Genomic DNA, 27,923 nt, shown 5'->3' with positions numbered 1-27,923 from the left:
GCCATCCTCCCCTCAGCGAGCACGCCCACTCGGCCCCGCCCCTTCTCCCCCATTCCCGCCGTCGTGATTCGCCGAGAAGATCGCGGCGGCTGGGTCTGCGATTGGACAGAGTTGGCGCGAACCCGTCTCGCGCGCCACTGCCGTTCTGAAGTGAATTGTGAAGGGGGGGAAAGGAGAACTACGACGACTCAGGAAACAATAGAGGAGCGCTCAGCAGCCCAGCGCGGGTAGCACGAGGCGCCTAGAGAAGGGCGGGCTGAGTCCTGAGGTAAACTAGGAAGGCCGCGACGTCGCCGGCGCTCCCGAAGAGAGTCGGAATCATGGCGGATAAGGAAGGTGAGCGGAGCGGGCGCTGCTGAGGCGGGAGACTCGACTAGGCCTCACTCCCCCCCTTCCCCTCCCTTTCCGGCCTCTGCGCGGGCCCTGGCAGAAAAGCGCCTCGTCCAATCCCCGCGCCTGCTTCCCCGGCCCTGCCCCCTTTCCGTGGGAGCCGCCCAATGGGGCGCTCCTCCCTCCTTTCCTGGCACCTTCCCTCCCGCCCCCTCCTCTTCCCTCGCCTCCTTCGTGGTTCTCGGGTTCTTTGCGTGGAGCTGCTTTGTAATGAGGCGGGGAGGGCTGCAGGATGGCTCAGGTGGGCTTTTCGCAAGGGCGGCTCGCCGGCCTCTCAACCCCCCTCCCCCCCATGGGCCTCGAACAAACTGCGGCGGTTCCGCTGGCGCCGCTTCTCCAGCCGGGGAGGGAGACGCTCGCGCGGCGGAGGAGGAGGAGAAGAATTGGGGCGCGGGAGGGGTTCCACCGCCTCGTAAATTTCTGCTTCTGGGGTGGTGGTTATGTAGCATCATGTGTAGAATGTTCCTTTTTCTCCACGGGGCCCAGGGCTGCGTACATGGCTTCCTTCCCCTCGCCTCTTCCCCCGCCCTCGCTTTAGATTCTCAGCAACCTGTGAGGTACATTAGGTTGGCGAGAGGGGGGGGGGGGAAGAGTGTGTCTTAAAGGCACAGAGCCCTAGAAAAGAAAGAGAACGATGCCATTTCTTTACACACTTCTTCTTTGTGTTCCAAACAGCCTAGATGGGTTGTTCTGTTTTTAAGAAGTGCTCTTCTTTAGAGAAGGGAGTGAGCAGATTTCCACGTTACTGATTTTTTGTTTTTTAAACTAGAACTGTGAGATACACCTGAAGCCAGATTCAGGCTAGTGTCTAGGGGGAAAGAGGCACAATGCACAGTTAAATAAGAACATGCATAATCCAGGGATTCGTTTCAGTAACAGAAGTTAAGCTTGCGTCCTTCAGCAAGCCACTGCCTACCCAGCCCCCAACTTCTTTTGTTTAATAGTGCCATTTAGTGAGGGGAACCTTTTTCATTCTTGTCATTGCTCAGATTTTGAGAGTAAGAAGTGCTTGCTGCAAATTGTCCAGAGGTCACTCCTCTATTTTCTGTTTAGCCTTGTTTTAGCAGTGTTCAAATTGCCTCAATTCTGTTACCTAAGTAATCAGTACAAAAGCCCTGTAAAGTAGATCTTGCTCCTCTTTGCAGGTGGGAGGTTGAGAATACAGTAGTTTGTCTAAAGCCATCAATTGACTTAATGATATTATAAATGAACTTTGTGTGGAGATGGTTCCCAATGTGTTGGCATCAGTCTTTCTAGAGACACAGTGGAGTGTGTCTCCAGGGGTGAAGTCAAACATTGAGGGGTGCAAACCTGTGCAGTGTGTATGGAGGTCCTGGGCTGCCCAGAGGTCAAGATCCCTGTCCTGGCCTTGCTGATGTGGTCCAAAGGAAATCCGAGCAATATGTTTGGCATCAACTTGGCTGCAGGAGTTGCCAGAAAGAGGTGTACAACTTACAGTTCAGCAATCCTTACAGCCACACAGTAGGAGTTATCTCTTAGCTGCATATTACAAGTTGGGGGCTGATAAATGCTGCTTAGAGAATTCCTGCCTAATTTTGAATCACAGATTTCCTATCTGAGGTCTTGCATAACTGCTGCTTTGCAATAGAATTTAACTTCTTGTTGCTGTTCAGATGTTAGTTTGAAAAAAAACTAAAGCACAGTAGAATAGTAGCTCTGATGCTCTTTAGGAGAAAGCTTTTTTCTATCCTGTTTGAAGGAAAGTGAATGCAGCATTGCATGAGTTTACTTGTAAACTATGTTATGATGCAACTGACAAACATGACTTACTTAGTGAAAATGATTGCTGCTGGCATAGAAAAACAATACCATGTTTAACAGTGCATGCTTATGTAGAAGTAAGTTCATTTGTGCCAAGGAAGTAAGCATAAGGTTGCAGCCATGGGTGATCTTGCTGGCCTGCTATGCTCCCTCAGTGATTAATCAGGGTGACACAGTTTGGGGCATGGAATAAATTCCTGAGTACAGAAGATGTGAATATCTTCCTCTCTACCCTAAATTCTAAATATATTTTACTGGAGAGCTATGGTATGTGCCCATAAAGTTTTTAGGTTTATTTACCAGCATTAATTAATGCATTATTTTCTTATAATTATCAGCTGCCTTTGATGATGCTGTGGAGGAGCGAGTGATCAATGAAGAATATAAAATCTGGAAAAAGAACACTCCATTTCTCTATGATCTTGTAATGACCCATGCTTTGGAATGGCCCAGCTTGACTGCTCAATGGCTTCCTGATGTAACCAGGTAACACACATGACTGCAGCATAAACACTCATTTAGTTGATTAAGGCCTATGCAACATAGAGGCTTACTTTTGAGTAAACATCCATAGGACTATGCCTGCATTTCTTTAGTATATGAACAAGTTTGTTAAACTAAGTAAGGGCCAGTTTGTGCACACCAACATTAAATCAGGAAATTTATAACTGTAGCTTCTTGTCTTGTTCAATCTAAGAAACTGGTTAACAGCTCTGGAACAAGCCATAATATATCAACTTCAAACCCCGGTTTAGTATACTGGCTTCTGAAGCTGGAAACTATAGTTAATTGGATGTACTGGTTTAGTTGTGGCAGAGGGAGGAGCAAAGAAGTTGAGCATTTCTGACTGATAAACAGATGCATGATGGAATGCAGCCAACTTGTTAGCTTTGAATTTGAGTGTCCCAGAAAGGCAATAAATATTTTAACATCTATTGTAACTCTAATTGCTACATTGTTTTCCTGCTTGCAATGTTTCATATTGTTGGGTAAGGAAAACCAGCAACTCTAGTAACAGTTTCTGTAGTAGTAGAAAGGGAAATTCACATTGACTCTATCGGTGTTCCTAACATTCATGCCAGTGACCCCAACGAGGAGTCAGTCCAAGTAAACAAACACCCTTTGACCTCATTGTTCCATTGTTTTTTTATGGCATTGTAGACCTGAAGGCAAAGACTTCAGTATTCACCGGCTAGTTCTTGGGACCCATACCTCTGATGAACAAAATCACCTTGTGATAGCCAGCGTGCAGCTCCCTAATGATGATGCACAGTTTGATGCCTCACACTATGATAGTGAGAAAGGAGGTAAGAACAAAATGGGAAAGAAGAGTGGGTTTCTTCCTGAATCTTCCTGATGTTTTATCTTATTAGGTCAACAAGGCACAGATCTTGGGGAGGACTGTTGGTGTTAGGCTAAGATAAAAAACTAAACCAATAAATGGCCCAGTGACACTTTGGTTTCCAGGATGTATTTTATGTCCAGAAAATTGGATATACATTAAACAGTGCAACTTAGTAGATGAAGTACTTATCTGAAATTGAAGTCTTGCTGTTACAGGAATTATGTTTCAACATCTGGTTGATTAGCAATATGTTGGCTTACTGCTGTCTTGAACTTTTTTGCTTAATGGGTGATATAACATGTTACAGAGTGTTAATATGATATGTCAGCAGTGTTGTACCGATTTAAATATATCTTGATTGATATATAAAGCTTTCTAAAATCATATTGCTTAAAGATACTTTGGGATATTGTTTTCCAAATGTAAACAAAGACATACTGTATTCAAAAAATGTCTTTTTTTAGTTCCATAATGTCCATATGGCATAGATTCTTGGTTTTAATTGGTTTATTTTCTAGTATGATTGACTTGAAACATGTAGCTATTATAGAAATGCCTTCTTTATTTTCAGAGTTTGGAGGATTTGGCTCTGTTAGTGGGAAAATTGAAATTGAAATAAAAATTAACCATGAAGGAGAAGTGAATAGAGCACGCTACATGCCCCAGAATCCTTGCATTATTGCCACAAAGACTCCATCCAGTGATGTACTTGTTTTTGATTATACCAAGCATCCATCTAAACCAGGTATTTGCCTGTTGTCATATCTGAACCTTGCTCCTTTTATATATGTACTTTGGGGATAAAATAAATTGACAGGCCTTGTTGATTCCAAGTATTGTACTGAGGAGATTATTTTTAAAGTGTGGGAAGCTGCTTTTTTTCTCATTTGTTGTATATTAATGTATGCTTTGTTTACTGCCATTTAATTTAGTTTTGTTGGTTGAATCTAGGCTAGGAATGTATAGCAGGAAAATTAATGGTGTTCAGGATACAGAGACTGCTCTTTAGTTGTTTACCACAGTTGCTGGTCTCAGAACTGCCTCCGAAAGCAAGACACTTTCAAGTGAGGTTTCATGCTGGAACAGAATTTAAGAGTCATGTTTTCAGATAATTTATTAAGATTTGTGATGGACAAGCATAGTTTGAAAAACTTGAAAGCAGAACAAAGAAGTCTTTCGCCAGAGTGCTTTTTGAATCATCCTACCCCAATCTCCTTTAAATGAAAGAAGAGGATGGTGGAGACTTTAAAAAGTACTATTAAGGACTGCTGTAAAGCGGCCCCTGTGGTGCCATTTCTACTATAAGCCAAGGAGAAGATCTGACCATATGTTTTAAGTGATTAATTTATCTTTGTTTGCTATTTTATAATACTGCATGAATAACACAAGCAATAACCCTATCTCCTTTGCAGACCCTTCTGGTGAGTGTAATCCAGATCTACGTCTTCGTGGGCATCAAAAAGAAGGCTATGGTTTGTCTTGGAATCCAAACCTTAGTGGTCATCTGCTTAGTGCATCTGATGATCATGTGAGTATTGTATGCTTAGTTAGTCGAGGTATACATAATGTACATATCTGCCAAATGAATGTTTCTTATGTTAATGTATTTTCCCATTTTATCTCTTTAAGACCATTTGCTTGTGGGACATAAGTGCTGTTCCAAAGGAAGGGAAAGTGGTGGATGCGAAGACTATCTTTACAGGCCATACAGCTGTGGTGGAAGACGTTTCCTGGCATTTGCTGCATGAATCTCTCTTTGGATCTGTTGCTGATGATCAGAAACTTATGATGTAAGCAAAGTTATATATTTTGTTCACATTGAATTATTTTTCCTTGAATTCTCTTTAAAAGTTGGAGGGATAGGCTCTTATTAATAGTTACACTTGCAATTAGTGTGTTAATTGGTCCATCAAAGGTGTTTCTTATCTTAAATTTCGTTTTTTACAGTTGGGACACCCGGTCAAACAACACTTCCAAGCCAAGCCATTCGGTGGATGCTCACACTGCTGAAGTGAACTGTCTGTCTTTCAATCCTTATAGCGAGTTCATCTTGGCCACGGGATCAGCTGATAAGGTGTCTGTCCAGAATTCACAGAAAACATTGCCTAATCCATAGTTGCAGAATTAAGGGGATTGTTATACTGTAGAAGAGTATGTGTTGTGTTGAATGGTCCTAGTCTGTGGGGCTGTGGGCTGTGTACAGTACAATAAAGGAATATTCTTATTTATTAATTATGCTCTGGTTTTCCTGGCCAGACTGTTGCATTATGGGATCTGCGAAACCTGAAACTGAAGTTGCACTCCTTTGAGTCACACAAAGATGAAATATTCCAGGTAAGCTCACATAATATCATGTGACATCATTTTCTGATCATTTGACAACATGGCTGCTCTTAAAAGGGTCTTTGATTTTTCTTTCTCAGAATTGGCCTTACTATTAAAGTTTCAGACCAACTATTGACAGGTTTGCTCATCTCTGTGTTAGTTCAGTTAGAAAACTTACAGCAGATATGTTGATTTTTCTGCTTGTGGAAAAAACATGTTTCTGATCCTTAAGCAGCAGATTTAAAAAATTGGAATGGAATATTCGGGCAGTGAGGTTTAAGTGACTGACTTGGCTGACAGAAAAAAACATTGGCAGTTACAAAGAGAGGGTTAGAATACCAGAATAAGTGTAGGACAAGGTTACTTATTTGATGACTCAGAGTACTAATTTTCTTCATTTGTTATGGTGATAAAGTATGCATCAGTAAAGTGTGCAAGTAATGACTAATAAAGACATTTGGAGACTTTTTTATTTCCCTAAATGCATCCCATTTGATGCATTGCACTTATTCCCAGGGGTGGAAAATATAACTAATAGGTCTGGTGATACATCTTAAAGACTTGGGTGGTTTCATGATATACTAGCTTTATGAGGTGCTTCTAGAATTTAAAGTACAGGCAACCCACTATTTACGTGGGGGTTGTGTTCTGAGGCACCACTTGTGTCAGTGAAATCGTGTATCTTTGAAACACCATTGAAAAAGCCGGCAAACTCCTCATACTTTTCTGCCCTTTTTGTGGCTTTTCGGGTCACTTCCAGGTTTGGCGTGTATGCACAGTCATGTACATATTGAACACACATAAATGGGGGCTGCCTCTCCATAATTTGGTTTCCAAATACAGACTGCTCAAAGGAGCAGAATGCTGGCAGCCTGTTAGTCTGCTGTTGAGAAAGGTGCACTGGTGCTGATTTACTGCCAGACCAGGTTCAAGATTCTTGTGTTAATTCACAAAGCCCTAAACAGCTTTGGCCCAGAGTACCTTAAGGACTATCTGATCTTTTGTTCTCCACCTCAGATCCTCTGATGCGGCATGTATGCAGATTCCCCAAGCCTTTGAGGTTCCATTGGCTTCCAATAGGGACTGAGCCTTAAATGTGGCAGGCCTTGCCCTGCCCTGTGAAACTCCCTACCTGTAGATATTCAGCAGGACCCATCCCTGCCTTCTTTCAGACATTTTCTGAAAACTGCTGTCGAAACAGACCGTCACAATATGATACTGTATTTTTCTTTAAACCAACCAGTATCTACTGAGTTTTTAAATTATGTTTTATAGATTGATTTAATTGCATTTTATATGTTGCCTTGTTATATTTTATGAAAGAGTGGGTTAAACATTTTCAAATAATTAAAGCGTGTTTAGCTTTCTGGTCATTGTGATTGATAGTATCCCTCCTCTGCTCATCTAATTGTGTAGCATATTTTAACTGTGAGCAGTTTTCAAGAGCAGAATAATAAATAGGGATATTAAAGTGGTTGGCTGGCATAAATGAACAGTTATTGTTTGATATACTGTGTAAGAACAATAAAAATTGCATCAAAACTGTGATAGATACTAAGGCAAAATGTTCCATCTCATCCTAATTGATGCAGGTTCAGTGGTCACCACATAATGAAACCATTCTGGCTTCCAGTGGTACCGATCGCAGACTGAATGTCTGGGATTTAAGGTAAGCCTCAGATGTGTGTAGTGTTGTGGAAATGCTGAGTTCACCAGAATTGCTTTTTGTGTGTGTCTAATTACTGTCTTCTTTTTCAGTAAAATTGGAGAAGAGCAGTCTCCCGAAGATGCAGAGGATGGCCCACCTGAGCTGTTGGTAAGTGAGAGTATTGGTGTTGCCACCAATTCTTCCCCCACTTCCCAAGAAAAAATGAGGTTTTATGCCTTTGTTTGGGCTTGGTCAGCTGGTGAGAGGCTGGCACTTGTGTATACCATCCTTGATCAGAGTTGAGTAGTCCTAATGTGGTGTTTCATTCTGCTTTGCATGTACTCTTCCTTCCATGAACTATTTTTCAGCTTCCTGAGTGGCAGCTTCTTCCTGACACTCCCAGCTGATGTGTGAATGAGATGCTTTCTGAGTCCAGGATACTTTCTGTGACTCTTCTTCCATCTCAAACCCCCTCCCCCCAGCTGTGGATGAATTAAGCCCTGCAGTTGAGAGGGGGAGGGGAAAAAATAGAAATAAAAACGGATTAGCTCAATTGTGGAGTTAATACTTCATTGTATTTTAGACCTAGTTTTGGATTTTTATTTTAAATTTTGCCTTACTGATAGTCCAGCCTTTATTGAAGATTGGGGGGTTTTATGTTGGTAATCTACTGTGAGTATGATATGATTCACACATAAGAATTGTAACCCTGTTCTTGAAATATGTATTCTGTATTGCAGTTGTGTACTTAAATAACTGTCTTATTCTCAATGTTAGTTTATTCATGGTGGTCACACTGCAAAGATATCTGACTTCTCCTGGAATCCAAATGAACCCTGGGTAATTTGTTCAGTATCAGAAGACAATATCATGCAGGTCTGGCAAATGGTAAGTATTTGGTTGATTATTTGATGGGAAAGTGAATCCAAAACTCTGTGCACAGAGCACCCATAAGATGCATATACCGTAGATTCCGGCGTATTAGGCGACTGGGCATATTAGACGACCCCCCAAATTGGCAGCTGCAATTTGGGGGTTCATCTTATAAGCCCAGTTGCCTAACACGCTGGGCAGCTCCGTGCCAGGAGAAAGTCGCCCGGCGCGGAGCCGAGCCAGCCGCCCGCTGCTTCCGAAGCAGCAGTGGGCAGGCTCCGTGCCAGATGGCTCTCTCCCGGAGCGGAGCGGCCGCCGCCGCAGCAGCCAGGGGCGGATACCCGGCGTATAAGACAACCCCTGATTTTTTTAACCTCTTTTTCCAGGTTAAAAAGTCGTCTTATACTCTGGAATTTATGGTAATTTCAAACTGTAGAAGAAAGTCTGTCTTCTTAATAAATATTTGGCAGAATAATGACTGAATCCTTGTGTCTGACAAAGGTATTGAATTTGCTATGTGCTGGAAGTTACTTAGGGTAAAGTTTGTCATTGTAGTGTTTAGATTGTGCCCTTAGAATAGGAATTTGCTTAACTGTCAGATTGATACTTCTGTCTAATTCTTCATTCCTCTCTCTCTGTATAGGCAGAGAACATATATAATGATGAAGATCCTGAAGGAAGTGTGGATCCAGAAGGGCAAGGCTCTTAGATACTTGACCCCTTCAATCCTTGCTGTTTGTTTCCTGTTGTTGTCCTCTCCCTGCCCTGTTCTCCTAAGTTTCTTGAGATTGTCAGCTGTGCCGTTTTGCGAGAGACAAACACATGCACTGTGCATTCAACAGCTCATCTGTAGATATTATCCATCAGCCTTGCTTCTAACTCAGAAAGTGAACTGTTGCTGTTGAAAGTTGAACCTGACTTGAGCTAGCATCACACAGTGGCTTCTTGGTTGACAATTTTTCACCTAAAAACTCATTGATTGAGAGCTGGTGTACACAGCCTGCTACAAGAAATTTTAATATAAACTATGCCTGAATTGTTTCAGTACAAGCGTTGGTAAGATCTGAATGTTTTCTACTGAGGGGAATTTTAGAGTAGAAGCTTCTCTCTATTTTATTTTTATTGGTCCCTCCTGATAAAAGAATATGTTTAGAGCTTTAGCTCTAGTCTTGTTTCAGATACAGATAAATCCAGTGCAGGGTCACCTATTCTTAACTTTGTTTCTAGCTGCTGTCCTTGATTAGAGGAAGTCGGTCTGTCCAGATAATGCCTGAGTTTTCTTCATAATACTTTGGTCCTTCTATCCTTTTCTGATGGGGCAACTTAGGATGTGGATATGAATATGGTAGTCACCTATAACTGCACATTACTTTGCCCTCTTGTGTGTTTCTTGAACTGTGTTCTATTATCTTTCCTTTCTGTGGTTTTTTTTTTTAACTGGGGGGACCACCAAGTTATGAAAGTGTTTGTTTTCAGCTGATATATGTAATAAAGACTGATATAAAGAATGATTACATGATATTTCACCTTGTATCAGCACATCTCCTGTGAGGGTGAACTGTTCCACCAGCAGCCCATTTAACTTTCCATGAACCATACAAGTGCTTCAGATTAAATAAATTTGGTTTTCTATGTGGGATGTGATTGTCTTTTCTTTTTAAAAAAATCAACACTTTTAAGTTTTCTGGAACCAAAGTGGCGGCTTAATTGTGTGGCTTCTAAATTGTTAATGAAGTACAGTTATGCTAAAGAATGGAACGGAATGATATATTATGAAGTTGAAATCTTGAAATACGTGGAAATCACTTTGCAACTGGCAATGAGAGTATGGTGTAAAATGGCAGAACTTGCTGCTGCCTGTGTTTTGAGGAGGGTTGAGAGTGGTGAGCTACCTGTTGAAAGAACCTATTTGATATGATCTGCTAAAATAATACAGTAAGCTGGCCACCGGAAAGCACTGGTGGGTATGTATCATTTAGTAGTTTGAGGCTGGAGATGTTTAGGTAACTCCTTTCCAGTTTAAAGTTTATTCCTACAGGTCTCTCTGGTTCTTTTTTCAAACTGGATTTCCTTTGCCAGCTCAACTCTGTCTGAAATACCCTCCACCCTGGGCTGGATGTCAGAACCTCTCAGTTTTCATTCCCACCCAGCAGTTCTTGCTTGAAGGCATTCAGTAACCTTGTCATTTTTTTCCACCTACCTGATACTGTTGAGATGCAGAAGGAAGGCTTGTGCCCAAATCTCCCGACACTGTAGGCCTAACTTTGTACTTTGGCTTGGATGCTGTGTCAGTGGGAGAATGGAAGTAATGCAGTTACTTTGGCCCCAGTGGTTCACATCATGGTTGTTACCTTGTACAGGTTTTACACATAACAGTCAATAGCACTCCACTAGTGTATGTTGCAGGTCCTTTTATCCTAAGTGTAGAACTGTTCTTGAAGATGTTAACCTTGAAACTGGAAAACACTCTTATTTGTAGAATTTTTACTCAGGTGAGGGTAATGGAAAGAAAATGAAGACAAAGCTGGTTGGTTTGCCATTGGGGTAGAATAGGGATGACTATTGACCAGTCAAGTGGATTTTCAGTCTGTTTAACCCTGTTGCTATGTTATCAAAACAACACTGATTTTAATAGCAAAATGCTCTATGTGCGTATAAAAAAGCATTTAATTAGGACTTCTGCTTCCTATTCATAACATGTCAAAATTACAAACTGTTGCCTAAAATAACTAAACAATCCTGTTCTCAAACAGGTTTTGTACAGAATTATAACATTAAAGAAAGGCTGATTAATGTACTGACACGTCAGCTTTACACAAACCTTAAACTTTGAAGTTGTGCATAATGCACATCTGGTATCCTGCTGATGTGACATCTGTCCAGTGTAACTACCAGGTTTCAGACCATTTGCAGCCCTTTTTATAATAATAAAGATGCAAACCATCATAGTTTTCCTTATTGGCTGTGTTGTCAGATGGAGAGGATGTACTATCATTCCCACTAAAGACACAGCAAGTAAGTAAGGAAGGGGAAGGATGTCCATGCTTATAAATCCATGATTCAATCTTGGTCTTGTTTCGCTTCAGACTTGCAGAGTTGTCCATAGATTTCTAAGCAGTCTCTGTAGGGATTGAAATTGAGTAACCAGTTGCTCAGTGAAATAACATTTCACAAGGAAATCAGATTTCTTTGCTGTTCTTTCCCTTGTGGGACTCTCATCGTTCCACTCAGCTTATTTCAGAGGTCGAGTGGGAGACCTGTGCTCATGACACCCCACATCTTTTGCCCTCCATCCAATCCAATCCTACCTTTCCAACAGCCTCTCTGATATTGCTGCCTGAATGTTTCAGCAGTATTTCTAACTGCACTATATCCTATGACATGTGACCTCATTTTCATTTGTCACCATCTACCCTACTGATTAGACATGAACCCTTGACTTTTTCTTTTGACACTTTTCACTTTTGCCTCCTGGCTCAGTCTGTTGCAGAGTGGTATACAATGGTGGTTGCGAACCTATTGCTTGTGGCATCAGTTTGCCCAGTAGTGCTGCTGTTGTGTGTGTATGATTGCACTTGCTCTTAAAGTGGTTCATCTTTGCCTCTGTTTCTTGACCTGAGCACACCCCCTTTTGCCCATTCAGTCACCTTCCCTTCCCTTTCTGGTCCCTACAAGAAAATAGGAGAGGGAACAACACACTGACTGGAAGAAGCAGCTGACTACAAATAGGTAGATCAGGTTGTTGACCTGAGGGGCAGGGCGTGTGTGTGCTTGAATCAATAGGGCATTTGCTGCTCACTTCCATCTACCTTGTGGTAGCAGGCACTCTGCCTACAGAGGCCCTTCACCCCCCTTTTCTCTTTTTGCTAAGTGGATGCTAGAGCTGGCAGGCCCTTTATCTGCCTTGTCCTTATGACACTGGCTCATTTTCTTGTGGAGGCACTTTCCCCTCTTTATTTTCTTACCACCTCTCTTTTTTGTTTTGCTAAACAGAGAGATTGCAAACTAGCTGATCCTTACCTGCGCACCTTGTGCTTGTGGTGTTAGTGTGTTTTCTGGCTATACATGCTGTTTAGGGTCTTTTTGCTGAACATTGAGCAATATTGGTCACAATATGCATTTTTGCATTTTTCTAAGGAGATGGAGAAGACAATGGTTCCAGCAGGACATTTGCCTTTTGTGGTGCTGGGCACATTTTAAAGCAGTAACCTTTTAAAAGTTTAAAACTTACACAGACAGAGCATTACTGCATATGTTTACATTTATTAAAATAAATGATAAGCACCAGCACTACTCTCAGAGGAGGAGACCAGAAAGATGCTGTACAAAGACAGAATTTACATTCTATATGGTTCCAAAAAACAAGTAATTTTGGAATGCTTTCAGAAATCTAGAGGCTCTTTTGCTGGCAAGCACTACTGTGCCATTTTGGGTGTCTCTCACAATCACTTCAGTTAAAAAGGCTACATTTTGTTTGAGAAAGTGAGTGCGAAAAAGCAGGCTTGTGCTTGAAAGCTTTCTCTGAAAACCTTTGTTAAATGGACAGGGAAATGTCCACATCCTCTACACACTGTCTAGAATTAAAAAGTTCAGCCTTCTCCATACCTAAACTATCCTAGGTTATATAGTGTTGTCTGTTGCAAAGAAAGGAGCTTTTGAATGGCCTATCCAACAAGAATTTCACATTCTACTACAAAGTCTAGACCACCTCTTGTTAAGCAGAATTAAGATTGTAAATCTTTGTTCACCTGGAAAACACACCATGACCAACCTGTACACTTGTGAGTTGAAGCATCTTGGATCATGAAATTTTACATGGTTATATAAACTACTGCCCAACACTCTTAATTTTTGAATTCCTGACTGGGTGCCTCTTATACCTTTGGAACCCTAGACTCTATCCATTAAGTCTTGCTGTGGCCTAGGGCAGACTTTTCACTTTCTTTGGATTTTACTCTGCCACTGAGAATACTTGTGTTCTTCTCCTGTGTTTTAGACTGAGCATAGGGAAGGGAAGTTTATAAAGGCCACACAATTCTCTCATACTCTTCTACCTTTAAATCCCCAGAAATGGCAACATCATATTTCCCTCCTCCTTCACACCTAACTATTCTCATTTGTTACACCTGCTTAATAACCTCTATTTATTAAGAAGCTGATCTTGTGTTTGTTGCTCTGAACCCCTTACAAAGGAATTTCTCTACCCAGACCATGAGGACTGAAGTTGTTCATGCCATTCTCCTGCATGTTTTGGATAGGGACTGATTTCTAGGCCAGCCCTACCAAAGTGACAGGAGCCTGTCTGCCAGAATAGAGCTAGGCCCTCATTGGGAAGCAGTTCCCTACTATATTTGAGATATATGTCCCAGGTCAGTCATATTCTAGAACATCCTGTTTCCCAAACACAAAGGGCTAGTCTGCAGAATACAGAGAGATACCTAGAGCAAGTATGGTAACTGGAAGGACCTATAGTGAGAATTTGTCACTCCTTTCTCACTGCTGCTTTCAGATTTTCTTGCAGGCTTTGCTTTCATGTGGATAGTGTTTCAAGAAAGATAGTAAAACCTACTTGTAAATTGATAGTTCCTGGTGTAAGCTGGCCCTCAGCTCTTCCAATTCTTGGTTCTTCTTCTGCTGAAGTTGGACTCCATTCTTCAGCTCCCTCAGCCTTTCTTCCATCTCTTCCACCTGGTCCTGTGGATGGAAAAGCATTGAAATGTTTCAGAAAGGAATGTAGCCTGCATTTTAAATTCATCATGTAGTGTTTTGTACCTGTTGTAATCAGGGCCAGCATATGGCTGATAACTTAATTATTCTAGAGGGCACCACATTTTGCTGTCCAAACACATTTCACATCAGAAGGAGGAAAACCACAGCATTCTATCAGAATTGATCAGTTTAAATTGTTCATTCCCTTTTGTGAATTATATGCTTAAAATAAAAAATTGTTATTAAGATAATAAAAGTGCCAGTGGCTTATATAAATTATGCAAGTTAATTTGACTAACTTGTTCTGTTAGTCATGTGCATGGCTGGGAACCAGGAAAAACTCTTGCTAAGCCTTCCTTTGACTGCAGGTTTCACCTGATGTTGCTTGTAAACTTTCAGACCCATCTCTGTAGCCTGAAAACTAAAAATGTCTTTTTTTATATATTAAAAAGGAGACATCTTTGGTTCTTGAGAGAGTGAACTCTATGCTTTTTCTTAGGTGGTCTGGATTTTCTTTTTCTTTTTTGCAGCCTTCAAGTAGAATTCTCATCTTTCATAAAGCTGTCAGACTGAAATTAAGTTTACTCATCTTTAAACTTTATAAAGATTATCCACCTCACGTAAGTGGCTCTGCAGAAGAATGCAATGTGTGGATGGAGCCACAGTTTTTGTATTACAGTGGTACCTCAGGTTACATACGCTTCAGGTTACATACGCTTCGGGTTACAGACTCCGCTAACCCAGAAATAGTGCTTCAGGTTAAGAACTTTGCTTCAGGATGAGAACAGAAATCATGCTCTGGCGGTGTGGTGGCAGCAGGAGGCCCCATTAGTTAAAGTGGTGCTTCAGGTTAAGAACAGTTTCAGGTTAAGAACGGACCTCTGGAACGAATTAAGTACTTAACCTGAGGTACCACTGTTATATAATTTGCCTTGTAGCTCCTTGGTTGAAAGGCAGAATAAAAATAAAATATTCTCAATTTTCCAGTTGTGCATAACTTGAAGTAGGACTGAAGAAGGAAGGAGTTGTCTTCACAATGTAAGCACAACGTATTGCTCAGAAACTAACTGAAAGCAGAGTCCGACTCATTACTGATGGCATGGTACTTTTGCAGGGGTGCCCTTGCCCCCAGCTGACTGAGATAATGCCAGCCAAACAGCAACTATGCTGATTTGCACTAGCTAAAACTGGCAGCATAAGAACTCAAAGATTCGTGAAGTTGGTGCAGTTCAGATAAATACGGTAAGTATTGTGTGAAATCTTGGGAGGATTCCTCCAGAGCAGATTTTGGGGACAGTGGAGGAAGGATGGAGAAGCCTCATTGTCCTAATGGATGCCTGCTCGTACTACATCCGATCTCTGCAACAGTTTCCACCCCCCTTGTATCACTGTGAAGTCTAGCAACTTGCTGGTGGAGAGAGAATCTCATGATACTTGCAATGCAAAATGCAGAATATATGCTGAATGCTAGACTGGTTTGTGGGATTATTTCAGCCATGCAAAAATATACCACAGCTACTGCTCAGGACAAATTTGTTAGAAGGCTCCGTGTTTGAGCCCGGAAGTCTAAATTATTCCTATTTTTATTGGAGTTACTTTCCTCAATGGATTGAAGATTTGTATTTTTAAACTACCTGCATGTTATCTTATACTTCAGCTTTGACATTTCCAGAATTGACAGCTAGCCCATGTTGAATTTTCAGCCATCCCCTAATCAAGACAGGGCCTTAGTCTTCAACCATTAGCGGGGGTGCAGGGTGTCTACACAGATGGCGGCAAGGATGGAGTCACAGTGGCAAGCCATGCATTATTTCAAAGGCATTTTCCTTACACTTCCCGTATTGCAGTAGTCAGGCCTGGTTCTAAAGCTGAGCCCTTGGTACGAATAAAGCACTGCTGAGATTCCTGATGTTACATAAGACTCAGTTGCTCTCAGAATTCAACTTGGCTGAATGTGTCATAGGCCATTCCTACCCATTGAATGCTTCTTGCCTGCCTTGCCACAAAAATAGGTGGCTATTTGTGTGGTTCCAGAGAAGGATCTAATCACATGGTTTGAAGCAGGGGTGGTTAACCTTCTTTAGGCTGAGCCCACATGCCACCAGTGGGTGTGGCCAAAAGTGCCCACACGGGCACAGCCCTCCTTCCCCAGCTGATCCTAAATAGCTGAGAGGAGGTTATTGCCCCCTCTCCACTCATTAAGCAACCAGTGAGAGAGTGATTTGAGCTCTGTTCCACCCATTTCAGTGCTGTGTGTATATAAATATGTGTATATGTAAATAAAATTTGGCATTGCCCAAAGTGACATCTAGGAGAGGGCAGGGAAGTAGGGCGTCGGATCTGGCCCCTGAAATGGGGGTTAGTCACCCCTTGTAACACTCAAAAAAGAAGTAAATAGAAAAATGATTGGAGCCCAGTTTTTCAATATGTTCAGTGTAAGAAGAGGAAATGAAAAAACCAAGAGCGATCAGGGTGTTGCTCTTCCTTCAGCTTCTAAACAGAATAAGGAATGTTAAAAGGAAGTTTAAGTAAAAGGTCCTGCGGCATCTGTTTTCGCATGCACCTTGGTGAAAAGCTGCTAAAACCTCTGCAGGGATTATGGGAGGGATTATACAGGGTGATTCTTTTAAAAGAGGCCCCATGGAACATGTTTAGTCTGTATCCACGGAGCCTCGTTTAAAGGACTCACCCTGTAGAACCCAGCCTTTGGAGGAGCTTGCATATGTGACTAGAAGGGGTGGAAAAGAGCAGTCACATTTGCATAGCAAGGAATGTGTCTCACTCAATTCCTGTAAACTTCCTTGGACCTTAGAAAACGCTAAACCTTTTGATATACAGCATTTCCTACCATCTGTAAATAAACTTGAGTCAAGGAAGGCCTCTTAGGAGCTGTTGATGGTTTGGTAAAATCCAGATATGGATGCTGGCCAGGCTAGTCTCCTGCCTGTTCCATTTAGAAGTAGTTCTTATTTTTAAAGAAATAGCATTTACACATCAGCCTTTGGTATTACTTTGTCAGTGCATTAAGTGAAAGGTCTACCTAGTCCATGGTTCTGTTTCCACAGTGGCCAACTGCATGCCTCTGAAAGTTCAGAAACAGGGATTTAAGGCCATAGTGATTTCTCTGTTGTGTCATTACCAGATGCTGATATTCTGAAGTACACTGCCTCTGAATGCGGAGGCGTCATTTAGCGACATGGCTGAGAACCACTGACATGTCTGTCCTCCAGGCATTTGTCTAATTCATCTAAAATAGTGCCTTTCAAGTATGGAACATAGAAAGTCGGTTCATCTAGCTCATAATTGTCTAACACTGAGTGACATCAGTCTTTCCCAGTCCTACCTGGAGATGCCACAGATTGCATCTGGGACCGTCTATAGGTGCTGTGTCACTGAGCCATGACCCCTGTATTAATTCAATATAAATTATGTGTTAATGTGACATTTTAATATGTGTTAAATGTGTGAGGTACATCTAAGACTCTGTACATGCATTTTCCTGGAAGGCAATACTTTATGCTCAGTAATTGTTTTTAAAAAAATCAATAAAATTTGTAATAATAATAAAAAACACATCAGGAGGTATTTTGGGATAGTATCAGCTGGGGAAGAAGGGATTAAGGCCACTCTAGATGCAATCCATCCTGCTGAAAATCTCTCTCTGCCCCCCATTCTGGATTTAGGCTTGGGAGATAAGCTTTCCTGATTGCAGTCTTAAGGAAGAGAGGATGCTGCGGGCTGGTTGACTTCAAAGCCCCTCCTATTTGCTCCCAATAGGTTCTTTTCCAAGCCAAATTGTGATGTCTCTTTGAGGGGCTCCCTTGTATGAAAAAATCTTGCACGCACAGTATTAATATAGTCTTCTACCTGACGTGCTAGTTCTGTTTACAGGAAGGAAGATGTTTAACCTGCTCCTTCACTATTTCTCTCTCTTTGAGCTGATAGCTAAGATATACCTCTATAAAGGACCAGTCAGACAGAAATTTCCCTGGTACAGCCTGACAGGAGTGGCATCTCATTCTCCCAATAGTGTATGTGAGCTCAGATATTCTGGAGTCTGTGTCATGGCAGGCGGCATTTCATCAGATAGGCAGGTGCAACATCGACCTGCTTGGCAATTAGCTTTAGAGCAGGGGAGGCTGCAAGGCTGTTAGGTAGCCTTTTCCAACTGGTGCCCTCCAGGGGTTTTGGACAGTGACTTCCATCCTCCTTCCCCATTGGCTAATGTGAGCTGGAGTCCAAATCATCTGGAGGGTACCATGCTGGGAAAGGCTGCCATAAGGCATACCTTGTACTGAAGAACTTCTTCGTCCCGTTTTTGCTTAATGAGCAGGATCTGTTGCTCCAGGTTTTTGTTCTGCAGCAATAACTTGCTGACCTCTCCATGCAGTGGTCTCAGAGTTTCCTTTAATTTGTGAATCTCGCCCTGTGTCTTTTGCAAAGCCTTTCTGCTGGCTTCTCTCCTTTCTAAGAGGCGCATCAGCTTAGGCTCATACTGTTCTTCCAGGCCCTGACGGCTCTCCGCCACAAAGCTCTCAAACTCCATGGAAAGCCGCCTGCTTGCCTGCAGGTAGCAGCTGCTCCTTCGCCTCCTCGGAGCCTTCAGCTGTTCTCTCAACTGCTCCTTCTCTTTCTCACAAGTCTCTCTCAGTTGGGATAGCTCCTCTGAAAGCTGGCTGACCCTGCTTTCCAGTTCTTCCCGGTAGACAGCAAACTGGGCCACGTCGTGCCTCCTGTTTTCCAGTTGGTACTGGCACGCCACACATTCCCGAGTCACCCTAAAAAGCTTCTGTTTCACTTGCCGAATTTCATCCCGCAGACTGTCCCTTTCAAGCTCCACCTTGGCATGCAGCCTGTAGGCTTCGAGGATCTCTTCATGGGCTTGTCTGATTTCCTCAAGAGCTGGTTCCCGTAGGAGCATCAGTTCCCGAATAAGCTGGTCCCTCTCCCTCTCCAGCTCTTCCACTGCTTCAATGCACTCCTGAAAATGCTTTCCGAGATCCTCAATGCTTATGTCTTCTGCATCATAATATACTTCCTCGTCTTCCATGTCTTCCTGCAGCACCACTGGAGAGCCTATGCTTTCTGTGTCTTGAAGGAATGGCATGTTGATGGGATCCATATACAGCATCTCAGGGGTGTCTTCTCCATCAAGCTCTAAGAGTGCTCCTGGAACCCCAGCACCTAGCTCTGAGAAGGCTTCTGCGTTGTCTGAATCCAGAGCAGGCTCGGAGTCTGCCATCACTTCCCTGGAAATAAAAAGCAATCATGGAATCAGACCTACAAATGGCTGAACAACGGAGCTCATTGAGCATAGGTAGGCATTTGTGAAGAAATAGATGCGCCATCCCTCAGCTGAGAATCCTGCAACTGCAGAAAGCTTTGAAGAATTTGATGCTTTGTTACCAAGGCCAAGAAGTTAGCTTCCTCCCCCAACTTCTCACCATATACCCCAGCTGGTTCCCCTAGAACAATGTTTCTCAAAGTGTGGTAAATGTACCCGCAGTGGTACACAAAAGGGTTTCAAAGGGTACATGGCATACATTTTTATTTTGCTTTTTAGGTTTTTTTTAGCTGCAGAAAACAATTTATTAGAATTTAGTATGAGAATGGTGTGCTGTATTAAAACTACCCCCCAATTTATCTTTTTCCAAGACTGGGTATGCTGGTAAGACTAAACTCTCAAAAGGGGTGCGCGGTTATTGTAAATTTGGGAAACACTGCCCTTGAACATTAATAATAATAATAATAATAATAATAATACCCCGTATTTCAAATACCTTATCTTTCTATTAAGGGACATGGGTGGGGCTGTGGGTTAAACCACAGAGCCTAGGACTTGCCGATCAGAAGGTCGGCGGTTCGAATCCCCGCGACGGCTTGAGCTCCCGTTGCTCGGTCCCTGCTCCTGCCAACCCAGCAGTGCAAGTAGATAAATAGGTACCGCTGCGGCAGGAAGGTAAACGGCGTTTCCGTGCGCTGCTCTGGTTCACTAGCAGCGGCTTAGTCATGCTGGCCACATGACCCGGAAGCTGTACGCCGGCTCCCTCGGCCAATAAAGCGAGATGAGTGCTGCAACCCCAGAGTTGGCCACGACTGGACCTAATGGTCAGGGGTCCCTTTACCTATCTTTCTATTAATGCAGTATGATAACATCTTACAAACTTTTAATTTGAGCAATTTCAGCAAGGTTGAAGGCAGGCTGGTTGAAATTATACAACTTAAATCCAATCAAGGTGGATTGCTTAGAAGCTATTTTTGCACCAGGCCCATTTGGGGTTACTGTACCTGGCGCAAAAAGGGCTTTTAAGATCTACTTGTTACACGAGCTCTGGGAGTCCGGGGAATTTTTTTTTCTTTTTCTCCCCATCACTCGCAAGCTGCAGGGATAGCTCCAAGAGTTTGGGTATACATGATTTTCCTGTATACCCTGTATGGGCAGAACCCATAATTCTCTTGGTGCATCAGGGGAAAAATCCAGGCACAACAGTTATCTAATAAAAATATCAGGATCATTAAAAAAACCACAAAGGCTTTTTAAATGTGCTCTTAAGGAAGTAGTATACAATTGTTGTTCCAATTCTACATGTTTAGAGACAACATGTAACCTTGTTGAACAAGCCTCTATATGTTGAGTTGAATGTGGTAAACTAGGTATGGCTGAATAAATTTTGGAATCAAAATCTGTTTTCTACCTTGGCAGTAAAAATATGACAATAATTTTAAAAATGTCAGGTGGTCTGCTCATTAATGATGCTCCAGATCTGCTACCCAATGGGATCACCTTAGTGATAGCTTAACCCTAACTCCCTGGGTTTTAATGAATTTAAGCCTGCTTAAATTTAAACTGTGTTGCAACGTGTTTGTTTAACATATGCATCTGTGATGCTGCATATCATTACTTCCTTCAAGTTCTCCTCAAAACTCAGCTTTTCCATGAAGCTTTGGTCACCCCTTCCTTGCCCCCATGCCATGCTGTAACTAAGCCTAAGTAAATACAGCTGCCATCATTCTTCCCCCAACCCACCTCCATTTCCCTCACACCGTTTTCTAGACTGTAACCAATATGGGGCAGAGACTTATTCTCTTACTCTTTATAAAGTGCCATGTATATGGATAAAAAGATAGATACAAAAATGGGTATAAAATATAAATAACAAGTAATGGCTGGTTCTAAGAAAAGATCGGTGGTAGGGGAACCCTGACGGAAATACACTGACCAGAACAGCTATATTAAGTGAATAAATAAATATACTTTAAGCATGTGTTGCACTGCATTGACAAATGGGGAGCAAATGAGCTGAGAGGTGGGTTTTTTGTTTTGTTTTGTTTTTTGCCAGGCTACTTAAGTACCAAGGAGTCAGTTGGAGGGGGATCTGTGTTGCTTTAAGTCATTGATTACTGAAAAGAGGGCAGCTTTTTTATTTTAATTGAAAATGCTGACGCAGCCTCAGATGTACAGAAGAGAGTGCCCAAATGAGCTTGCATGCACGCTCTGCAAGATGGCTGAGGATGGATCAAAATATCACAGCAGGCAAGGGGCCCTGGTTTCCAAGCAAGCAAGCATTGTAGAGTAGAGTCATCCCCTGAAGAAAGAGGGTGTGTGCAGCAGCTGTCCACAGATGAAAGACCTCTTCACAAGATAAGGCTTGGGTGAATGTGCACTGTGTCTAAATGGCAGAGAAGGAGGTGTTTAATCCACTGTCCTTAAGAATGTGGAACGCCTGAACAACTTAAAGAGGTAAATGTTCTGAAATAGAACCAGCTGTAATAATAATAATAATAGTAATAATAATAATAAATTTTATTTATATCCCACCCTCCCCAGCCGAAGCCAGGCTCAGGGCGGCTAACAACAATAAAACAGTACAAAAGTACAACACAAACAACACTCTAAAATCATTCATTATAAAATTAATTAAATTCAAGCCACTGGCCACCATTGGGCCAGAGCTCCGCAAAGATTGCCGAGGGAGGGAGTCAGGCTGTGCCCTGGCCAAAGGCCTGGCGGAACAGCTCTGTCTTGCAGGCCCTGCGGAAAGATGTCAAGTCTCGCAGGGCCCTAGTCTCTTGTGACAGAGTGTTCCACCAGGTCGGAGCCACAGCCGAAAAAGCCCTGGCTCTAGTTGAGGCCAGCCTAACTTCTCTGTGGCCTGGGACCTTCAAGATGTTTTTATTTGAAGACCGTAAGTTTCTCTGTGGGGCATACCAGGAGAGGCGGTCCCTTAGGTACGAGGGTCCTAGGCTGTATAGGGCTTTAAAGGTTAAAACCAGCACCTTAAACCTAATCCTGTACTCCACCGGGAGCCAGTGCAGCTGGTATAGCACCGGGTGAATGTGATCTCTAAGCGAAGACCCCGTAAGGAGTCTCGCTGCGGTATTCTGCACCCGCTGGAGTTTCTGGGTCAGTCTCAAGGGCAGCCCCACGTAGAGCGAGTTACAATAATCCAGTCTGGAGGTGACCGTTGCGTGGATCACAGTGGCTAGGTCAGGGCGAGAGAGGTAAGGAGCAAACTGCTTAGCTTGGCGGAGATGGAAAAATGCCGCCTTTGTTATAGCTGCAATCTGCGCCTCCATGGAAAGGGAGGTGTCAAAGATTACACCCAAACTCTTAACGGATGGTGCTGGCACTAATTGCACCCCCGCAAGAGATAGGAGTTGCCCCCCCCCAATCCCATATCGTCCCGTCCCAGCCACAGGACCTCTGTCTTCGAAGGATTTAGCTTCAACCGGCTCCCACGTAACCATCCAGCCACAGCTTCCAGACATCTGGTCAGGGTGTCTGGGGCCGAGTCAGGATGGCCATCCATCAACAGATAGAGTTGGGTGTCATCAGCATACTGATGGCAACCCAGCCCAAAACTCCGGACAAGCTGGGCGAGGGGGCGCACAAAGATGTTGAAAAGCATTGGTGAGAGTATCGCACCCTGAGGTACTCCACACACCAAGGAGTGGCGCGATGACAATCTCTGTCCCCGACCAGAGAGAAATGAGCGCAGCCATTGAAGGATTGTGCCCTGGATCCCCACGTCGGCAAGGCGGTGGTCCAGAAGTTCATGATCGACCATGTCGAAAGCTGCTGACAGATCTAGAAGAATCAGCAGCCCCGACCCGCCTCGATCCAGCTGTCTACGAAGATCATCTGTTAGGGCAACCAGAGCCGTCTCGGTCCCATGACCAGCGCGGAAACCGGACTGGAATGGATCCAGAGCCGATGTTTCATCCAGAAACCCACCAAGCTGTTCAGCAACCGCTCTCTCGATCACCTTACCCAGGAATGGAAGATTCGAAACCGGGCGGTAATTGGATAGATCTAAAGGATCTAATGATGTTTTCTTTAAGAGCGGGCGCACCACTGCCTCCTTCAGTTCCCCTGGGAATGTCCCTGTGCCAAGGGACAAATTGATGATATCCCCCAGGAGGGCCCGCACCTCGTCTGGACACGCTCTAATCAGCCAAGACGGGCACGGGTCGAGAGGACAGGTGGTGGGCTTTCCAGCTCGGAGGAGTCTGTCCACATCGGCTGGGGATATCCGGTTGAAGTGGTCCAATACTGGACCCAAGGACAGTCGAGGGGCCTCCAGTTCCTTTATTGTATCCAAATTGGCAGGGAGGTCATGGCGGAGCAACAAGACCTTCTCCGCAAAAAAGCTCGCAAATGCTTCACAGCTGTATGACAAATTGTTATTTAAATTTGGCTGTCCCTCAAGGGACGTTAAAGACCTGATTATACTAAATAATTGCGCCGGGCGAGAGCTAGCGGATGCAATGGAGGCCGAGAAGTAAGACTTCTTAGCAGCCTTCACCGCCATCTCGTAGGTTTTCATAAAAGCCCTATAAGATGTTCTTGAGTCTCCGTCACAGGCACCCCGCCATACTCGCTCTAGCCGTCTGAGGTCCCGCTTCATTTTCCGGAGCTCCTTGGTAAACCAGGGAGCCCGGTTTCTGTGGAGTCGCAGAGGGCGCTTCGGTGCGATCTCATCAATGGTTGCCAGGAGCTGGATATTCCAGCCCTCAACAAGCTCAGTCAATGAGTCGCCAGGGGGAGCAAGGTCCTGCAAGGCTTGGCGGAATCTATCAGGGTCCATCAGCCTCTGCGGGCGAGCCCAAATCGGCTCGCCACCTAAGCAGGGTGGGGGTGGAAAGTCAATCCTGGCTTTCAGAGCGTAGTGATCAGACCATGGTACCTTCATTGAAGGAGACATGATCACATCTATACCTACGCCAAAGATCAAATCCAGCGTGTGGCCTGCTTGATGTGTGGGGCCCGAAACAAACTGGGAGAGCCATGGAAGACACTAGGTCCAGAGCCTGTGAGGAGGGAGTGGCATCAGCATGGATGTTGAAGTCCCCCAATACCAATAGGCTAGGGAACTCCAAGGCCCAGCCGGCCACCACCTCCAATAGGCCTGACAGGGTGGCTGCTGGTGCGCTAGGTGGCCGGTACACCAGCCAGACAGCCAAGCTCTCCTCGAAGCCCCACACTAGGCCAACACATTCAATGCCGGCGATTGATGGTGATGGTAGAGCCCTGAAAGGACAATCTTCCCGGATTAATAATGCCACCCCTCCCCCCCCGGCCCACAGTCAGGGACTGGTGGAGGATGGAGAAACCCGGGGGCGCCATCTCTCGTAAGGTAACTGTTGCCCCTTTGCGCACCCAGGTCTCCGTCACACAAGCCAGGTCGACCCCCTGCGAGATAAAGAAATCTCGCAGGGTGGCGGTTTTGTTGCCTATAGACCTGGCATTGCACAGCACCAGTGACGGAGGTGAGTAATCCTTGCTCACCCTACCCTCGTCCCTCGGAATGAAGCGCAGATTGGAGGGGTATGAGCATATCCATATCTCGATCGCCTTCGCCTATAACATCTGCCCCCACCGCCATACCTCCCTCGTCCCTCCACGGTAGCAATCCCAAGCCTCATAGTAGCCTCCATTGATGGCAATTAATGTTATTCTTTCGCAGCCTAAAACAATAAAACCTTAAAACAATAAAAACAAAAAACAAAAGCAACCCAGAAAACAATAAAACAATACAAATAAAAACTGCAAAAATTACAAATTCATCAAAATCTAACAAATTCCCAAGCCCACCCAAACATCCATCCCACCCCCATATATAAAAATCTAAAGGGAAAGGAACATTTTAAAACATGTTAAAAAGAACTCTGCACCCCTCCGGGTCCTCCTGGGCAGTAGCAGCATCAGTGGCAACAACCGTTCCTGTGAGGCCCCACCTGGGCCAGGTGGAAGTGGCAAGAGCAGGGCCCTCAGGCACTCACAGGGGAGTCCTCCTGGGCAGCAGAGCAGTCCTTTTGAGGCTTCAGGCCCCGCCCCAGGCCAGATGGTAAGTGGCAAGAGCAGGGCCCTCAGACACTCACAGTGAAATACCTGATGGGGTGGGGCTGAGCAGTACATTGAAGGGCCAGTTGAGTAACATGCACTTTAACAAGGGGAGCAGGGAAACTTCCATGGGATATTTAATGGGAGAGCACCTGCAGGGTGGCCCTGCTACCAGGATGTCAGAGGAGGAGACAAAGGACACATCCAGGGGCACCAGCCCCCTGCCCTCCAGAGGCCCATAGACATTTCAGTAAGGTTGGTACATGAGAGCTTTATGGCAGATGGTACCCTACCCCCTGTTACGTTGTTGGGGAAGGGAGTGCCATTTGCATGTTCTACTTCAGCTCTGAGCACCACTGGAGATTATTTTCAGAGATAAACCTTCTCTTTTCCCAAATAAGGCATTTTTCCACCCTTGTGAAAACAGCAAAGTGAAGCAGCCTTCACTTCCAGGCTTGCTATTTCTTAGTAGTTGGATACAGAAAGCTTAGGTGAGGATTGGTGCAAAGCTCTTTGGTTTCAACTTCTGAATTAGGACCGGAATCTGTCACCAATCATCTATCTAGCAGCAGCACGATTCCTTCCTTGTGAAGATTTTTTCACAGGCAAATGGTCTCGCTTTCCACCCAGGCAGATTCAGACAGTCCCTGCTTCTCCCCCCTCCTCTCTGTAGCAGGATGTTGTGCATCCAGGCTGATATTTCTTACTTGGGCAAAGAAAAACACGTACAAAGCCAGGGAAGACAGCCTCTTTCTCAGTGGTCCAGCAGCGGGTGAAGGTACTGTACCTTTCTTCCTTTTTCCAGTCAGGCCTGCGCTGGCCACAAATGGTCTGGCAGGCAACCCAATTGAGCCCACCCTTAATAAACCTGATGCTTTCCAATCTGAATTATTCACCAACCACACCCCGTTTCCAAAACCGTTAGGTTGCTCCCCTCTCCCCCTTAAATGAGCCTAGTTCTTTTTAGCTTGGAGCATCTCCTTTCCAGCTACTAGAACAGAAAAGAGAGCCCACGCTCACCAATGAATGGTAGCAATTTAGCTCTTCTTACCTTTCTCTCCAGGAACCAAGTTCCTTGTGCCCCCGGCCGGACAGGCTTTTGGCATGGGGTGGGTGTGAGGTTATTAATAAACACTGCAAGAAACCGGAGCCCCCGGGGCCACCCCCACCTCAGTCTCTCTGGAAACGGCTGTGCAATTCTAGTGGAAAGGCTGACACCAGATCCCTGCCTACGGAGTGGGGTGGGGGAGGAGGCGGGGGAGAGGAGGCGGCCGGCTGGCAGGCCTCTCCACTCGCCTCCCAGTGCCAGAGGCAGAGTGGTTGGCGCTTGGCTCTGTCTGAACTTTCAGCAGCGGCAAGAGGAAGGCTGTGTTGGGAGGGGCTGGGAAGGAGCAAGCCTCTTTAACCCTCTCTCTTTCCATCACCTCTCCCCCCCCCTCCTTTGCATGTATGTTGGCAGCCACATGTGAATGCTTACATGAAATACAGGAATGTCTAGAAACTGAGGAGACACTTGTGCATGCTGAGGGTCATGGACGTGTGCTTTCCAGTACTTGCTGCTGCTACTATGTCCCCAAGGTGGGAAGACTAAATGTCTGGTTTTGTGATGGGAGAGGGAGAGAGGAGGCAAAGATGAGACCAGAGTAGTAATGGGTGGGTGTTAGGAAATGCATAGACTTGCTGCACAATCTTTTGTATGACAGCTCAGTCCCACTGCATTCTGTAGGGCTGCTTCTTAGGTAGGCATGTACAGTGGTACCTCGGGTTTCAGATGCTTCAGGTTACAGACGCTTCAGGTTACAGACTCCGCTAACCCAGAAATAGTACCTCGGGTTAAGAACTTTGCTTCAGGATGAGAACAAAAATTGCACGGCGGCAGTGGGAGGCCACATTAGCTAAAGTGGTACCTTAGGTTAAGAACAGTTTCAGGTTAAGAACAGACAAATTAAGTTCCTAACCAGAGGTACCACTGTAATAGGATTGCAGGTTAAGAATGAACTTTAATTAGGCAAAGATGACTAAGGTAGCAAGCCCTAAAGGGTGACTGGCAAAATATGAGGGGTTTGAAGGCGCAGAAGGCATCACAGAGGAGTGGCAGGGGGACAGTCCTAGTATTACTGTACATTAATATGGCATCATCCCTGCAAAAGGCATTTGGCCTTATGTAGCTCCCCCAAGTCCTACTTGCTAACTGAGCTCTTCCTGCCTGGAGGACAATTGTCCAGGCAGCAAAATGCATCATTCAACACCCACGGGCAATAAGCCCACCCTGCTGCTGCTCAGTCCTCCTCACTCAGCTTTCTTCAGCTTCCTTGTCCAGGGATAAGGTTACTTGCCCTGGCTTGCTCCCTTGTTGGCTTTGAATTTCAGGTCAGAAGTGCAGTTGCACTGTGAACCCATGCCTCTCTTGGCTAACTACAAGAAGCATATTTAAGAGGAATAAAGGGTTATTTTTTAAAATAATAATAAAACACCGAGTAGTGCAAGCCGCATGTCTCTCCCCTCTA

General features: G+C 44.3%; 2 protein-coding genes across 5 annotated transcripts; one reads left to right on the top strand and one right to left on the bottom strand.

Annotated features, from left to right (window-relative positions):
• Positions 1-61: 61 nt before the first annotated feature.
• Positions 62-9,995, top strand: RBBP4 (RB binding protein 4, chromatin remodeling factor). 2 transcript variants are annotated; one of them, XM_079989107.1, is made up of 12 exons: positions 62-336; positions 2,511-2,658; positions 3,334-3,479; positions 4,089-4,262; positions 4,930-5,045; positions 5,147-5,307; positions 5,465-5,591; positions 5,774-5,851; positions 7,435-7,511; positions 7,601-7,658; positions 8,268-8,378; positions 9,007-9,995. In XM_079989107.1, the coding sequence occupies exons 1-12, from the start codon at positions 321-323 to the stop codon at positions 9,070-9,072; spliced, it is 1,278 nt and encodes a 425-aa protein (XP_079845233.1). In that variant the 5' UTR covers positions 62-320; the 3' UTR covers positions 9,073-9,995. The 2 variants fall into 2 exon arrangements, with proteins under 2 accessions (XP_079845233.1, XP_079845232.1); XM_079989106.1 differs by lacking the exon at positions 62-336 and adding an exon at positions 476-631.
• SYNC (syncoilin, intermediate filament protein) lies at positions 9,779-26,688 on the bottom strand (the record flags this gene model as incomplete). Of its 3 annotated transcripts, none has more annotated exons than XM_079989108.1 (4): positions 26,468-26,687; positions 18,361-19,321; positions 13,933-14,057; positions 9,779-11,484 (listed from the first exon to the last, which is right to left on the bottom strand). In XM_079989108.1, exons 2-4 carry the CDS (start codon positions 19,312-19,314, stop codon positions 11,424-11,426), a joined length of 1,140 nt encoding a protein of 379 aa, XP_079845234.1. In that variant the 5' UTR covers positions 19,315-19,321; positions 26,468-26,687. The 3 variants fall into 3 exon arrangements, with proteins under 3 accessions (XP_079845234.1, XP_079845236.1, XP_079845235.1); XM_079989110.1 differs by lacking the exon at positions 26,468-26,687 and adding an exon at positions 26,146-26,232; XM_079989109.1 differs by lacking the exon at positions 9,779-11,484 and having other exon boundaries at positions 13,929-14,057; positions 26,468-26,688.
• Between the last annotated feature and the right edge of the window lie 1,235 nt (positions 26,689-27,923).

This window comes from Podarcis cretensis, assembly GCF_951804945.1.
Source record: "Podarcis cretensis genome assembly, chromosome: 8".
Taxonomy (NCBI): domain Eukaryota; kingdom Metazoa; phylum Chordata; class Lepidosauria; order Squamata; family Lacertidae; genus Podarcis; species Podarcis cretensis.
The sequence above is the reverse complement of the archived record's forward strand: the minus strand, read 5'-3'. Positions and strand labels throughout refer to the sequence as shown.

Excerpts from the sequence above, each read along its gene's own strand:
- RBBP4 (XM_079989106.1), top strand. The coding sequence starts at position 601 with ATGAGGCGGGGAGGGCTGCAGGATGGCTCAG. Across the intron at positions 4,263-4,929 it reads CAAGCATCCATCTAAACCAG|ACCCTTCTGGTGAGTGTAAT; the intron begins GTATTTGCCTGT and ends TCTCCTTTGCAG. Across the intron at positions 7,659-8,267 it reads ATGGCCCACCTGAGCTGTTG|TTTATTCATGGTGGTCACAC; the intron begins GTAAGTGAGAGT and ends TCTCAATGTTAG.